General features: G+C 41.2%; 3 protein-coding genes across 3 annotated transcripts; 2 read left to right on the forward strand and 1 right to left on the reverse strand.

Annotated features, from left to right (window-relative positions):
• Nucleotides 1-4,298: 4,298 nt before the first annotated feature.
• LOC128267997 (uncharacterized) lies at nucleotides 4,299-5,177 on the reverse strand. The gene is made up of 2 exons (XM_053004981.1): nucleotides 4,676-5,177; nucleotides 4,299-4,599 (listed from the first exon to the last, which is right to left on the reverse strand). The coding sequence occupies exons 1-2, from the start codon at nucleotides 5,141-5,143 to the stop codon at nucleotides 4,390-4,392; spliced, it is 678 nt and encodes a 225-aa protein (XP_052860941.1). The 5' UTR covers nucleotides 5,144-5,177; the 3' UTR covers nucleotides 4,299-4,389.
• Nucleotides 5,178-6,268: 1,091 nt separating this feature from the next.
• LOC128278880 (peptidoglycan-recognition protein LA-like) lies at nucleotides 6,269-10,274 on the forward strand. The gene is made up of 5 exons (XM_053017607.1): nucleotides 6,269-6,629; nucleotides 8,990-9,199; nucleotides 9,305-9,537; nucleotides 9,662-9,868; nucleotides 9,937-10,274. Exons 1-5 carry the CDS (start codon nucleotides 6,269-6,271, stop codon nucleotides 10,141-10,143), a joined length of 1,218 nt encoding a protein of 405 aa, XP_052873567.1. The 3' UTR covers nucleotides 10,144-10,274.
• Nucleotides 10,209-11,625, forward strand: LOC128278882 (peptidoglycan-recognition protein LA-like). Its single transcript, XM_053017608.1, has 5 exons — nucleotides 10,209-10,260; nucleotides 10,497-10,703; nucleotides 10,771-11,003; nucleotides 11,071-11,277; nucleotides 11,356-11,625. The coding sequence occupies exons 1-5, from the start codon at nucleotides 10,209-10,211 to the stop codon at nucleotides 11,623-11,625; spliced, it is 969 nt and encodes a 322-aa protein (XP_052873568.1).
• Nucleotides 11,626-12,641: the final 1,016 nt, after the last annotated feature.

Consider the following 12,641-nt stretch of genomic DNA (forward strand, 5'->3'; position numbering starts at 1 on the left):
AAGCGAATTCAAAGTCCACTAACGCCAATGCGGATCATTCTGTAGAGCTGGGTACGAAGTTGAACTTCAAGTAAGGTAACAAGAATCAGGTTGCCGAATAAGTAAGTAGTAACATGAATCTTTCGAACATAGAAATATCGATCCTTCGCTTTAACTCACCGTCTGGCGGTGTCAAAACATTTTTTAAATTCTAATACACAAAGTTTGGCGTAAATGCAAACGAGTCGTATGGTCGTCGTATAAGAAACGCAAAAAGAAACAGAAGACGTTCTTTGGTGAAACTTTTACCTACAGCGAACTGCTGTACTGGTAGTGCTCAAAATGGATAGAAGTAATAGTGTAATGTGTGTAAAGTGTTCATCCTCTATAATCCTAAATGCTCTTTAGAATGCCTATGGGTTGACATAATTTCACCTCGCTGGACGTAAATGTTTTACGTCCATTGGTCCATTCTATTATTGGTAAAATAGATACAGTAGAGTCACAACAAGAGATACAAATACTAGTGACTCTTGAAAAGTGATGGTACCAGCTCGACAATCTGTTAATTTGCAAATTAACGACCCAACAAAACAATGAATAGACATTAGATTGTGTAAAGTGAAAGCGGGAAATGATCAACCTTCGAAACGAACTTATCAAATAAAACTACATCAGCCATCATGAAATCCCCCAAGAACAAACCAAAGAGTGTGCCAAGCAACACAAGCGATTTGGAAAATATAATCATTTGGAATGTTATCAAATCTGTTTGCACAGTTTTAGAGATCTCTATAAAAGCTTAAACAATAAAGTTAGAGAAAAACAAGAATGTTGTTCAGTTTAAGCTAAGTACAATCACAAAACGAATAGGCAACTGCAGTAATATTATTGCAATAGCTTACTCAACGACAATCTTATAAATTAAATAGTTCATGTAAGTCCGCGATCATAGTTTATGTTGGGTAATTATGAAGTAAACTTATACCAATTGTCGCAGTTGTTGTCACCGCTACCTATTCGCGCATGGTTCCGTATTTTTCATTGCCATCTCTTTTTCAAACTGTATGCTGTACACTGTACATACGAAGAATGAACGAATTACGCGTTGAATAATATTTTACACACAAACCCAGCCACACAATCACTCACTACTGACCATAGTACTACTGACTGCTGACCATAGTAATACCAATTTAAAGTAAGGGGAAAACAAAACTCTGAACAAGGTTTGCGTAGTTAATTCTAATTTATTCCAGCGAGTAGTATGTAGTATGCATAATAAAATCACGATTAAGTACGCGGCGGTAAAATCAACGAGTTAAGAAACGGCGAATCTGTACTAGTCTCACGCAGGGCGTACGGTAAAATCATTAATGATCAATATAAATGTTTAAGTAGAACAATGTGCAATTTTAAATCTCACATATCTATTGTTAATCAAGTATTGTTACGTAGTGAATATCAAACTTGTTCCCATTTCCCCACATTCTTCTAACATAACAATATAAGATACATGGACGCATTACTTGCTAATGTGTGTTTGTTGTATGTCAATGACAAACTGTTGTTTCCATATACCTTGCCAGAGGAACGATAACCCTTACCTCACTACCGACCGACCGAAGAAGGCTCCCTTGACAATCACAGGGCGTCCGAAGGCGTCCTAATGTACGTTTTTCCTTATAAACGCCACCTAAGATTAATACCAGATTTGTAAGGTAACGTTCGTTGTGTAGGTTTGTAACCATTGCTCAACTAATGTAGCACGTGATGCGTATCTGAAACATCCACACTGAGGTACCTACGAGCAGCTAATTATGCTGTACGTGTAGCACACATGAAATTGGATCCAACCTAAGACAACGTTATGTATTTTGTCAAAAAGGTACTATGGTACATTGAGTTTAAAGCCCATTCAATCCGTGAGATCCGTGAGAGCAATTTTTTGTACTCTTTATATTTAACGTAGCTTCAACAGATGGACGGTACTCTTTTGTAGAGAAACTTGTTTTATGCCCATATCGCATATCGCCGGTGAATGGTGATTTTTGTTAAAGTAAGGTTTTATAAAACCAAAATAACCAAACAACACGGCACCAATGGAATACTGTAGATTAGAGTTCACTGTTAAAAACATGTAAGAGAGTTTCGAAAGGAGAGAATTTAACAAGTATTCATGAAACACGTACCGCGCACACCAAAACCCCACAGATCCACGATGGACGGTGTGTACGTTTCTTTTTAATATATGTATAACGTATCTATTTGAATGAAGTTTTTAAGCAAGACACGTTAAGATAAGCACAATTAATCCATCAATGTCGTTCACATAGAATATCATTGGCATAACCGTACCACTACACATTGATTGTCTTCTAAAAGTGAAATTCGAACCGGTTAAACACTAGATAGAATGAAGTGAAGGAAACCAGCCGCAGGCGCGATGTGAGCTGGTAATATGCCTGCGTGTTGCTGTAAGTGCAACATCGTAAAACTTTAACATCAAGCGCTGAAACTTGCGATTAACACAAAAATACCAACAGATGTATCTGAACTGTAAGACAATCCATTAATATGATACCTATCTTCAACTGTTCCACTAGAATTAGCATAACCACACTGCTTCTAACAATCCAGCCAGCCAGCCAGCCAGTCGAGGCTACGTGTAGAATTTTCTATTTCTCCGAAACGAAAGATACCCCCTTCGAGCTTGATGCACAAGATTTTTATACGTTTGGCTAAAATCGATCTTTCAAAGCAAGTCTTCATTCGTACATTTGGTTTTGTAATGTTGCTGTGATAATTTCATCAGTGGGATGTTTATGTTGCCATTGAGATAAGTAAAACATTGTTCGAGTATTTTGAATTTTCTACATATCATAGCTACAGGGCTTAGGAAGATTGGACATAGGACGAAGAAAATGCTATAAGAGTAAACATATGTATGCGGGGATCGTTCCGTTGCCAATTTTGCACGGAAAATATTACTCAGAAGGCTTAAAAAATATACAAAAGAGTGTAGAGATGGCACTGTTGGTTATTGAACATGGCAGAGAAGTCTAGAAAGGATTCGAAAGGAACATCATATTGTAAATCGTTGAGAACGGAAATGAATAGTTCTATATAGCACCCAAAGAGAAACTTAACATACACAAGTATTTTTGTAACTTCGCTTATCACATGAGAAATTTTAATAAACTATCCCGAATCCTTCCGCTGCATAAAAATGGCAGATATGGCAGCTGTTCAACATAATGTTAACAAACTCTCGTGCCAGCATCAGCAGTCTGCTCTAGAGAGCCGCTAAATTGCACTATGACTGTGTATGCTTGCAACAACCTTGATCCAGACAATCCTACTACCAACATTCAACGTGACAATTATTCATTCATGATTACAACCACATACTAAGTGAGCTCAGTCTTACATATCGGAGCAGATCCAAGCCAAGTTCGATTCATGAATAAATGGAACCTATGAAAACTATCAGTGTTTAAATGTAGGTAGGACAATGTGTGTGACTTAAAAGATAGTGTAAGGCAAAGAATTATATCAGCATACACATTTCGAAAACAAAACAACTAACGGTTAGTAATACAAGATGATTCATAGCAAAAGCACAATTATACAAATACAACTTATACGATACAGTTGAGCGCAACGCCACGGGAAGTTCGGCTGTATGGCATTTTGTAACATTATTTAACGATGTTTTGCTAACAAAAGAATGGGTTGCTGATAAGCGCATTTTTTAACGCAACAAAAACACTACATTAAAAAGCAAACTGGTCACTATTTTTATATATCTTTTACACCGAATTCTGCTAAAATGTGTCGCTATACAACTAACATCATCATGGCAGGTAGTAGTGAACGAATGAAAGCTAAAGAATCGATGTCGTGCAGACATTTTGTTTTTTCAATATTGTTCCTAAATGAGCGACGGCAAAATAGGAAGCTTAGAGATAAGTAAACGAATATTGGTTCCTCGTAAGTCATTCAATAAAAGTATTTTTTCTATATTGTATACCGTACCATATTTTCGATTAAATTCCGCAAGCGCTTTCGAACCTCCTAACAATGTCGATCAATTGGATGATGTCTTGTACACTGCAATGCCTGACCAGCACTATTCAACACAAATGTGGAAAAAGATGTTCTACAAACATTCTTAAGATCTTGATGTAAAAGAACTGAGTTTGATGTCGAAAAGAAATGTTAACTAACTATATCAAGATTTGTCATAACCATGATCAAATAATTTAAAATAATAAACAACCACGGCGTGATTTCACTGTTACGAGTTTGTAATTTATTGTAAGCTTAGTATATTTTAATGTTTTTTTGTTTCTCTTGATGGTAGTGAAACAATCAAACAAGCAAATATTGACGACTGCTTAATGTATCTCATTTTGAGATGTTTCTATCCATTTTCACTATCTTTTCCGTGGGAATTTGAAAGAGATTAATGTTTGGATCAGAGAAAAACGTTTTCAAGTCTTTCATTATCGGCAATTTTCGTTTCGACTTCTTTGGAGGGGCCATTGTTTTCAATTTTTCGTGCAGTAAGGTTATGTCTTCATTGTGATCCGTTTGCGAAATTTTGAGAACCGTTTGCTGCAAAAAAAATGTTATACAGAATAAATTAAACAAACTTTTGTCCAACACATCTACCATTTAAGCACGAACGTACCTCATAAACTTGTTTCAACACCTTTCTTGTGGGCCCATTCATACATCGTATAGGCTGACCCATCATCATGCATGCCAAGTTGAGGTAGAGCATCTGAAAATTTACTCCGTTAGCCTGCTCGGGTTTCGGAAACGTTTCAGTAAATGCTATCGATTTGAGTGCCAACGGTAGCTCGTTATTGCAAGTTTCACGAAAACCAACAGAGTCCAAACAAGCGCTCCATGAGGCACACTGTAAAAACTCCGGACTGTTTTCCAACCTCTCCAAGGCACACTTTTCGGAGCAAAACGCAAAGTCGTTCACATACTGAGCCAACGCTGTAGGACATTCGTTCGTATGCGCTTTGAGAATCTCTTCGGGGCGCTCTGCACTAAACTTCTGAAATGAAACACTCAGATTTTTTCCAATTTGTTTCACATTCTTTTGGTTTATGCGATTCACAGCGCCGCGATTTTCCATTGATTCCATCTTGATCTAGAGGTTCGGTAATATTTACTCTTTATCCACCGCGCTGAAAGGTTTGTAAACAAACCTTTTGACAGCTATGTTTGATTCCAAACGTCAGTAGCAGTGTTGCCAATTTGGCTAGAACAGAAATGGACGAACAATCTTGAGCTGTTGTAAGGTTCCGTAGCATAACGATACAAATTTCGAATTTAAAAGAAAAATAAGAAATATATGCTTAGCGAGTGTTTAACGCCCGGCACTGGTTGCTGTGGTAAGGCCGGAGGGGCAGGAATGCGATTGTTCCTCGGCGCTCCTATTGGTAGCAACAGTGTAACAATATAAACATAGTTGCCTTGCTATTTCGTATGCTGCATTTAGTTAACAAACATCTTGTATTAACTTATTACAAAAAAGCGAAAGAAGAAGCTACTGTTCTTCCCAGGCACCCTTTATGATATAAAATTAGGATTTATTCCAATGGCTTCTTAGTGTATTTCACACCTGAGCTTTTACAGATTTAATAGATACCAACACTTCGCGCGCCCAATTCAACACAATGAAAGATGCAGCGACAACAAAAATTTAAAAAGGGAACGGCGTGAAATCGATGAGTCCCAGATAGACAGCAAGAACACTACTAAGAATAAACACTAGTTATTTACTTTGCACTGCCACGAGAGAGAGATCCTTTTTATTTGCTTCAATAGGCCAATAGGCCAAAACTAATAAGGCGCATAATGAGCAGGAGTATCCAATATATTTTGTACGTAGATCACAACCTAACAACTAGAGAATTTCTGTACTTTACATACACCACTCACACGCAGAAAATGAACGATAGAATTTTTCTTGTGTATTTCGTTGTTCGAACGCGACTAATTACACACCGCTAGTAAAAAAAATCCCACGTGGTTATGCGATAACTCACGATCACGTTTGGCCCCGGCTACAAACGCTCCTCACAGATGCCAACATCTTCGCACATATACGAACGAGACGAAACTTGAATGTAACTCCTTTCAGGGTTCTACCTTCAGTAACAGGCCAGATCTCATAGCGATCGCTAGTATTGTTTACTGTGGTGCATGCGTGCGGAGTCGTGATAAGCATACATTAAACTGTTCTGTTCGTTGACAAAGTAGTAATATGGAGAACAGTGATACGTCAACGACCTCACCAATGCCGGAATCGGTAGCGGCTGCCCTAACGCGCATACATCCGCGGTACAACAATTTTCAGCAGCACAACTCCATGCCTGCTGGTCCGCAAACACTTGGGGCAAGGTACGAGCAAACCGCAAACAATCCGGGCATTCCTGGAAACCATCAGAACGGTATGACGCCAAGCGGCACTACGACCGATGGCTTACAACCGGCAGCTACGAGCGTGATCAACTTATCGAACTCTAGCGACGTGGTAATTGGGCCCATGACACACTACCAGTACCAAGGTGCCGTTACTATCTATCAGTATATGGATGCAACCGTAGAAGCCAGTAGAGTTGCAAGTAAGTTTTGGCAGTTACAATTGTAACGAACAATAAATGAATCCGCAGTTTAGTTGATACAATAGAAATGGGAAATTGGGGTTAATGCATACATTACTCCGACCAACACATGAACGAAATTCAGTCAGATCTCGAGGTAGTACGTGACACTCGCTAATATTCACGAACTGCTTGCATAGTTTGTCAGCGAAACTTGGCTCTCATCAAAAACGAACCAACCAACGATTAATAACTCACACTCTATGACTTAAAAAAACATGCTTTTTTATACTTTCGTCGATGGATGATTGTAATTTGCGACTTATCCAAACAATGGTTGATAAATGTTTTTTGTCAACTATTTAGAACTTTTGAAGCCTCTTCAATCGCTTTACATTTTGTATTCGTTGGATGTTTGAATTGGTCATCTTCTCGATTGAAAGGAGGAAAAACCCGATGAGCAGCGAACGAACCGGAGCACCAGAAACCAACACTAACGCGAGTAGTCACATCCAGAGTTACAAGCCACAATACCAATACCCTGTCGGATGGACTGCGAAACAGGTCCATCGCTCCACAATCAAACAATTCGTCAGTTTGTGTCTGGAAATTCCGCGCATTGCACCGTCGTTGATCTCTTGACGCCAGCGTGCTCGGGTTGTATACGATATTGTGTTTCGCGTGTCATACACTACGTTGAAAACGGATTAGAAGCGGCTTCTTAGTTGAGCTAAAATTTATGGGAGTCATGCCCGGCATTCTGTCGGTCGGGGTGCTTATCCGCGATGTTTCAGTCGCCTACTGTCCACGACGTCCTCAACGAGCTCGATCGCTAATTGAATTTAAATTCATCGTGGCCTCGTGGATGGACGCTTCGCTTTGAACCATTTTTGCGCTGCTGATCCGCTGGACGCTTATCCGTTCGTTCAGTCAGCTCGGCATGCTACAAGAAGACGGCGTAACACGTCCCAAGAAGTTCTCCAAAAGTGTTCAACCGATGCGCCGGTTTAGTGTACAGTAGAAACAACACCATGCACTTCTAATACGCGAGAAAACGGTGCTATTTTCGGCCAATGATAGTGTTGAAGGTCATCCGCTGGTTCTACAGTGGTAGTTTTGTGTGTCCGGTGTTACTACAGAGTGTGCGCAAAAAGCAAAATGCAAAGCTGTAAATCATGAAACTGTTACTAAAAATTCACAACAAAGAACGAAACCAGCCAAGCTCTGCCTCGACGGCCGCCAATCTTTTCCAGCGAAAGCGTAAATATTACCATCGGAGAACCTCGAAATCATCGTCACCGCTGGTGCCTGCCTCCCAGACTGGCACACCCGCAACACATTCCGCGTCATCCTTTCCGTCGGCGGCCGTGACGTCATCCGCTGGTGTCCCATCATCTCGTGCAATATCTTTGGAAACGAACGAGTCCAGCTCGGTTGGCATCGCGTCATCTTCGACGAACTACGGTGGAATCGGCAGTGGAAACTATACAACATCGGTGCAATGTTCAAGCGACCGGTGGCCGGCCGGACTACAACGGAACTTACCCAACCAGTCATGCAGTTTCGCTAGCAATTCAAGATGTGTGTGAATCATTATGGAAAAGTATTCCTTCTTTCCGACAACTCTGACAACCTCTACACTTTGCCACATTTTTTGTCTCAAAGTGGAAGCATGATGTAAAGTGGCCTAGCTGTGCCACTCCTTACACGTTCGGTTCGGTGTTTACTTGTTTGGCTATTATTCAACCTTCCTGGACGGATTAGCTCATTCCAGCGTTTATATCGTTTATCTCAGGAGCGACGTACTGGTCGAATCACTGTACAGTCGTCTACTAGAATCCATTTCAGCATTGAATTCTCCGTTCCAGCGTTCTTGAATTCTATTCAACCATTGCAGCAGATCTAATATGATGTATCTTTTGTTGGTAGATTGTGAGCAATAAAGTCTATCATTTGTGCTAGAATGAGTTAAACTTCTCGCGGATCGTGCCAGTATTTGATCGGCCGGTCAAAAAAGCGATTGGAAAATAGTGCAACTGGTAATTGCCAAGAGGAAACAGATTATTGACACAATTCATGCGCTAAAAAAGCATACCAACTGAAACATACCGTGCCATCTGATGCCATTCAATCCGTGGCCGACATCGACACTATGGCCGTTACCAAAACCAACGGCGTAGCAACGTTATTGAACCGTTATTGAACAAGTTGACGAAGTTATTTAAAGAAAACTTTCGCCTACACCAGACCAATCTTTACACTTCAGGCAACATCGCCCAGCTACCTTCATTTACTTAAAAATGCTTCAATGAAAAAATGTTGGGGTGACGATATTGAATTTGATTACCTTTTCCTCACGCATCGTTAATGCAAATGTGCAGCTGGCCGCAACAACCAGAACCGGAGCTTGCCTTCAACGGTACCATCCACTCTGCGCCAGGAACGTTACTTCATCTACGGAGCCCTGATTTTTTTTGCCATCATTGGATTCTCGTCTGCAATTTATGTCATTATCAATCAGACCCGCACGGCAAGTGACCTTACGCCATCGCAAGACATTAACTTCGATCGTAACTATGATTCGCGAACCAGTAAGTATAAATGATCAGTTAGCCAACAAAGGGATGAACCAAGCGGTTGGTGACTTGTTGGTGGACGAATTTTCCAGTAACTTTGCCAGATTGACCCTTCCGCAGTACCGACCCTTGGCAACAGTCACATGATCATCGACCGCCGTAACTGGGGTTCCCAGGATGATGTTTCCGCATCCGTTCAACTTAAACGACCCATTTCGTATGTTATCGTAACTCACATAGGCGTTAGTTCGAAATCATGCACAGACGTGTACCAGTGCTCAAATAAGTTGCGTATCCTGCAGGATGCGGCCATTGGTGAAAGACATCTACCGGACCTGCCGAGCAACTTCTATGTAAGCGATCAGCAAATTCTCACACACGCCTCGATACGAACATCATTCATAAAAGTCATCCATGACGATTATGTTAAAAAATATGCAAACATCGCTATTCTAGAAAGCTGCCTTTCATCTGCAGATCGGTGGCGACGGAAACGTTTACGTTGGACGCGGTTGGAGGATAGCTAACTCGTACCACAATCGTACACTATCGGTTTGCTTTATGGGAGACTACAATCGCCACGACGCCAATGATTCTCAGATCTCTGCCCTGCAACACTTGCTCACTTACGGCGTCGTACAGAATTCGCTCGCTACAGACTACAAACTCGTGGGACGCCAGCAGGTCAGCATACTGCTGCTCTACAGTAGGTGTGTTATCTCAGCTAATGGAAAACTGTGCTTACATTGCAGACAAAGAACACAACGAGCCCAGGAAATTTACTATACGCCAAAATTGTACGCCTGTCTCGCTGGGACCCGTGTGGCACTCAAGGATATTCTCACTGTGGAGCTGAACTGGGATATCCCGCTGTTTGGGACGAAGAAAGGCTCTTTAATGAACGGAACGGAATTACAATTCACATGATCGGCACGCGAAAAACAACCGAAGAGGAATGAATTTCAACCACAAATGGTGTGGCATTCTAGTCTAGTCTAGATTGGATTTCGGAAAGCGTAGTTAAATGGTAGCAGATTCAGCAATCGGAATTTTATTGTACATTATTGTAAATGACTGTATAAAATCAATATAGACATAATATTGAATGTAATAAATCGGATGCAATGTTGAAAATCAACCAAACAACATGTGAAATGTATTTGGTGTGCAATGAATGTTTCAATTTAAGACTATAAAAAGGTTGCCCAAGACCACAAGACCACTAAGATTGAACGAAGACCAGACTTTAAGACCAAATATAAGATGATAGATTGATGTGCATTCTCTGTAAATTATTATTTTCGCATTACAGATGGACAGAACAATCAAAACAATCTTTTGCTGCCGAACAACACAAACAGCATAAAGTACGAGCGGTATATCGTGTACGGCGTCATCCTACTGTTTGTCGCAGCAGCTTTGGTCATTTCGTTCTACTTTCTCTACAAGTCGCTTCCTGACCGCGAAGCGCCCAATGATGAAGGGACGATTTTTGGTAACAATTATGTTTCTTACACTAGTAAGTAGCAAGCCCACTTAATCATTACGTTGCACGGAACAAAGGATTAAAATTTCTATCCGACTAGTCCCAAATCTGGGCAATGGACACATGCTCATTGACCGGTACAACTGGGGAGCACAGCAAGGAGTGCAGGGGAAGTACGAGCTGGTTCCCCCGATTCCCTACGTTTTGATCACACACATCGGAGTGCACTCGCGGCAGTGCATGAACGTGCACACGTGCTCCATCAAGATGAGAACGCTCCAAGATGCCGCTATCGCCGAAAAGAGCCTTCAAGACATACAAAGTAATTTTTACGTACGTTGTTCTGAACCCCGCAGCACATAGAAGAGTATCCTAATATCCGTGAATGTGTTCGACACAGCTTGGTGGAGACGGTAATGTCTACGTTGGACGTGGCTGGAATAGGGCGAATGCGTACGCCAACAAGTCACTGGCGGTTTGCTTCATGGGCGATTATGGTCGCTACGAGCCAAATGAAGATCAGTTTTCAGCTCTAGAACATCTTCTTACATATGGAGAAACGCACAGTCTGTTGACACAAGACTTTCGGCTAGTTGCTCATAGTCAGGTCGGAACATAGCGTTGCCTTTGGTTTGTATAGAAAAATATATATATATATTTATATCCATTGGTCTCACGTTTACAGACACGTATCACTCGCAGTCCAGGTATCAAACTATACGAAAAAATAATCAAACTTCCACGATGGAATCCTTGTGGAACCCCAGGATATGAACATTGCGGCCTAGAGATCGGTCTGCCAAAAGTTTGGGACCAAGAGTATGCTAAACCCGAGGTTTCCGTTACCAGCAAGGGTACGGTCGAGATAAGTAGTAACAGCTTGCAAGACAACACGACCGAAATGGAAAGTGCAACAATTCGACAGACGACTGAGAATGCGACAAAAGTACTATGAACACATTATCAGATTCATAGTTTAGACAAGCCAATCAAACTACTATGGTAAGCTAAATTTATCTTATTAACACCTATCAGTAACTAAAAGTGACATTCTACCGGCAATACCTAGCTATACGGCCGTATAGGATCATCATTAGGATTTTTGTGCAGCCGGCCGCGGCTTATTTCATCAAAACGCTATCAACATGTCAATACAGCAGGCCCAGACGCGACGCCCAGGGACGGGAATCGTGTAAAAATGTGCAACGGCTAAAAGCAAACTACGCAAACGTTTAGATCTGTCGAATTGAACCACAGCTCTTATTTATTCTGCAGCCGCTGCTCATGCCAAACGGAGCACAATTCTTATCGGTCGAACAGCGAACACGGCCTTCGTTTTTGCGTTGGCTAGCGTTCGTGTGATGCTCAAGGAGTTGCGTCAACAGTAGTTTCATTCACTTATCGGTACCATTTGATGCCCCACAAAATGTCATTATGTTTGTTGAAATATTACCCGTATCTATTCCGAGAAACAGCACGTGTTGCAAAACATGTAAACAGCGATATCGTTGATGGCTGAGTTACCAGTAAATTGACATGCTCCCCATGTTCAGATGGTTTTCAGCTAAGCCGTACCGTAACTATCGTCTGTACCGTATGTAAATACAAAACCAGGAAGAGTTCCCGAATTATATCTTGCTTATTGGTTGGTAGCTCAGCCGATAACCGGTTTGCTGCGAAATATGAACTGTGTGAGCCGATGTTATCTCAGCACGAGGCCCGACCACAGTGGCCACCCATTCATTACTTCAGCACAATCGAACGTTGGACAGTGTATGTAACGAACATCGCGGTGTTCGTATCCGGTTATCAGTTGCACTTTCCTCGTTATCAGTGAAAAGAGCGCTGATTGAAATTAATTGTGAATTTCAAACAAGGCGGACAGCTTCGATAATTGCAGACACACCAGCGTTCTCAGCAAAGGAGGCTCTCACCTACGTACCAGATGATGGTCAAGCAAAACGAAAATGT

The sequence above is a fragment of the Anopheles cruzii genome, chromosome 2 (genome assembly GCF_943734635.1).
Source record: "Anopheles cruzii chromosome 2, idAnoCruzAS_RS32_06, whole genome shotgun sequence".
NCBI classification, from domain to species: Eukaryota; Metazoa; Arthropoda; class Insecta; order Diptera; family Culicidae; genus Anopheles; species Anopheles cruzii.

What these genes read in the sequence shown, in the direction of transcription:
- LOC128278880 (XM_053017607.1), top strand. Translation starts at nt 6,269, where the DNA reads ATGGAGAACAGTGATACGTCAACGACCTCACCAATGCCGGAATCGGTA. An exon ending in AGAAGCCAGTAGAGTTGCAA is followed by an intron (nt 6,630 to 8,989) that starts GTAAGTTTTGGC and finishes GCAAATGTGCAG; the next exon opens with CTGGCCGCAACAACCAGAAC. An exon ending in TAACTATGATTCGCGAACCA is followed by an intron (nt 9,200 to 9,304) that starts GTAAGTATAAAT and finishes ACCCTTCCGCAG; the next exon opens with TACCGACCCTTGGCAACAGT.
- LOC128278882 (XM_053017608.1), top strand. Translation starts at nt 10,209, where the DNA reads ATGGTAGCAGATTCAGCAATCGGAATTTTATTGTACATTATTGTAAAT. An exon ending in CAATTATGTTTCTTACACTA is followed by an intron (nt 10,704 to 10,770) that starts GTAAGTAGCAAG and finishes CTATCCGACTAG; the next exon opens with TCCCAAATCTGGGCAATGGA. An exon ending in GGCTAGTTGCTCATAGTCAG is followed by an intron (nt 11,278 to 11,355) that starts GTCGGAACATAG and finishes TCACGTTTACAG; the next exon opens with ACACGTATCACTCGCAGTCC.
- LOC128267997 (XM_053004981.1), bottom strand. Translation starts at nt 5,143, where the DNA reads ATGGAATCAATGGAAAATCGCGGCGCTGTGAATCGCATAAACCAAAAG. An exon ending in TGTTGAAACAAGTTTATGAG is followed by an intron (nt 4,600 to 4,675) that starts GTACGTTCGTGC and finishes TTTTTTTTGCAG; the next exon opens with CAAACGGTTCTCAAAATTTC.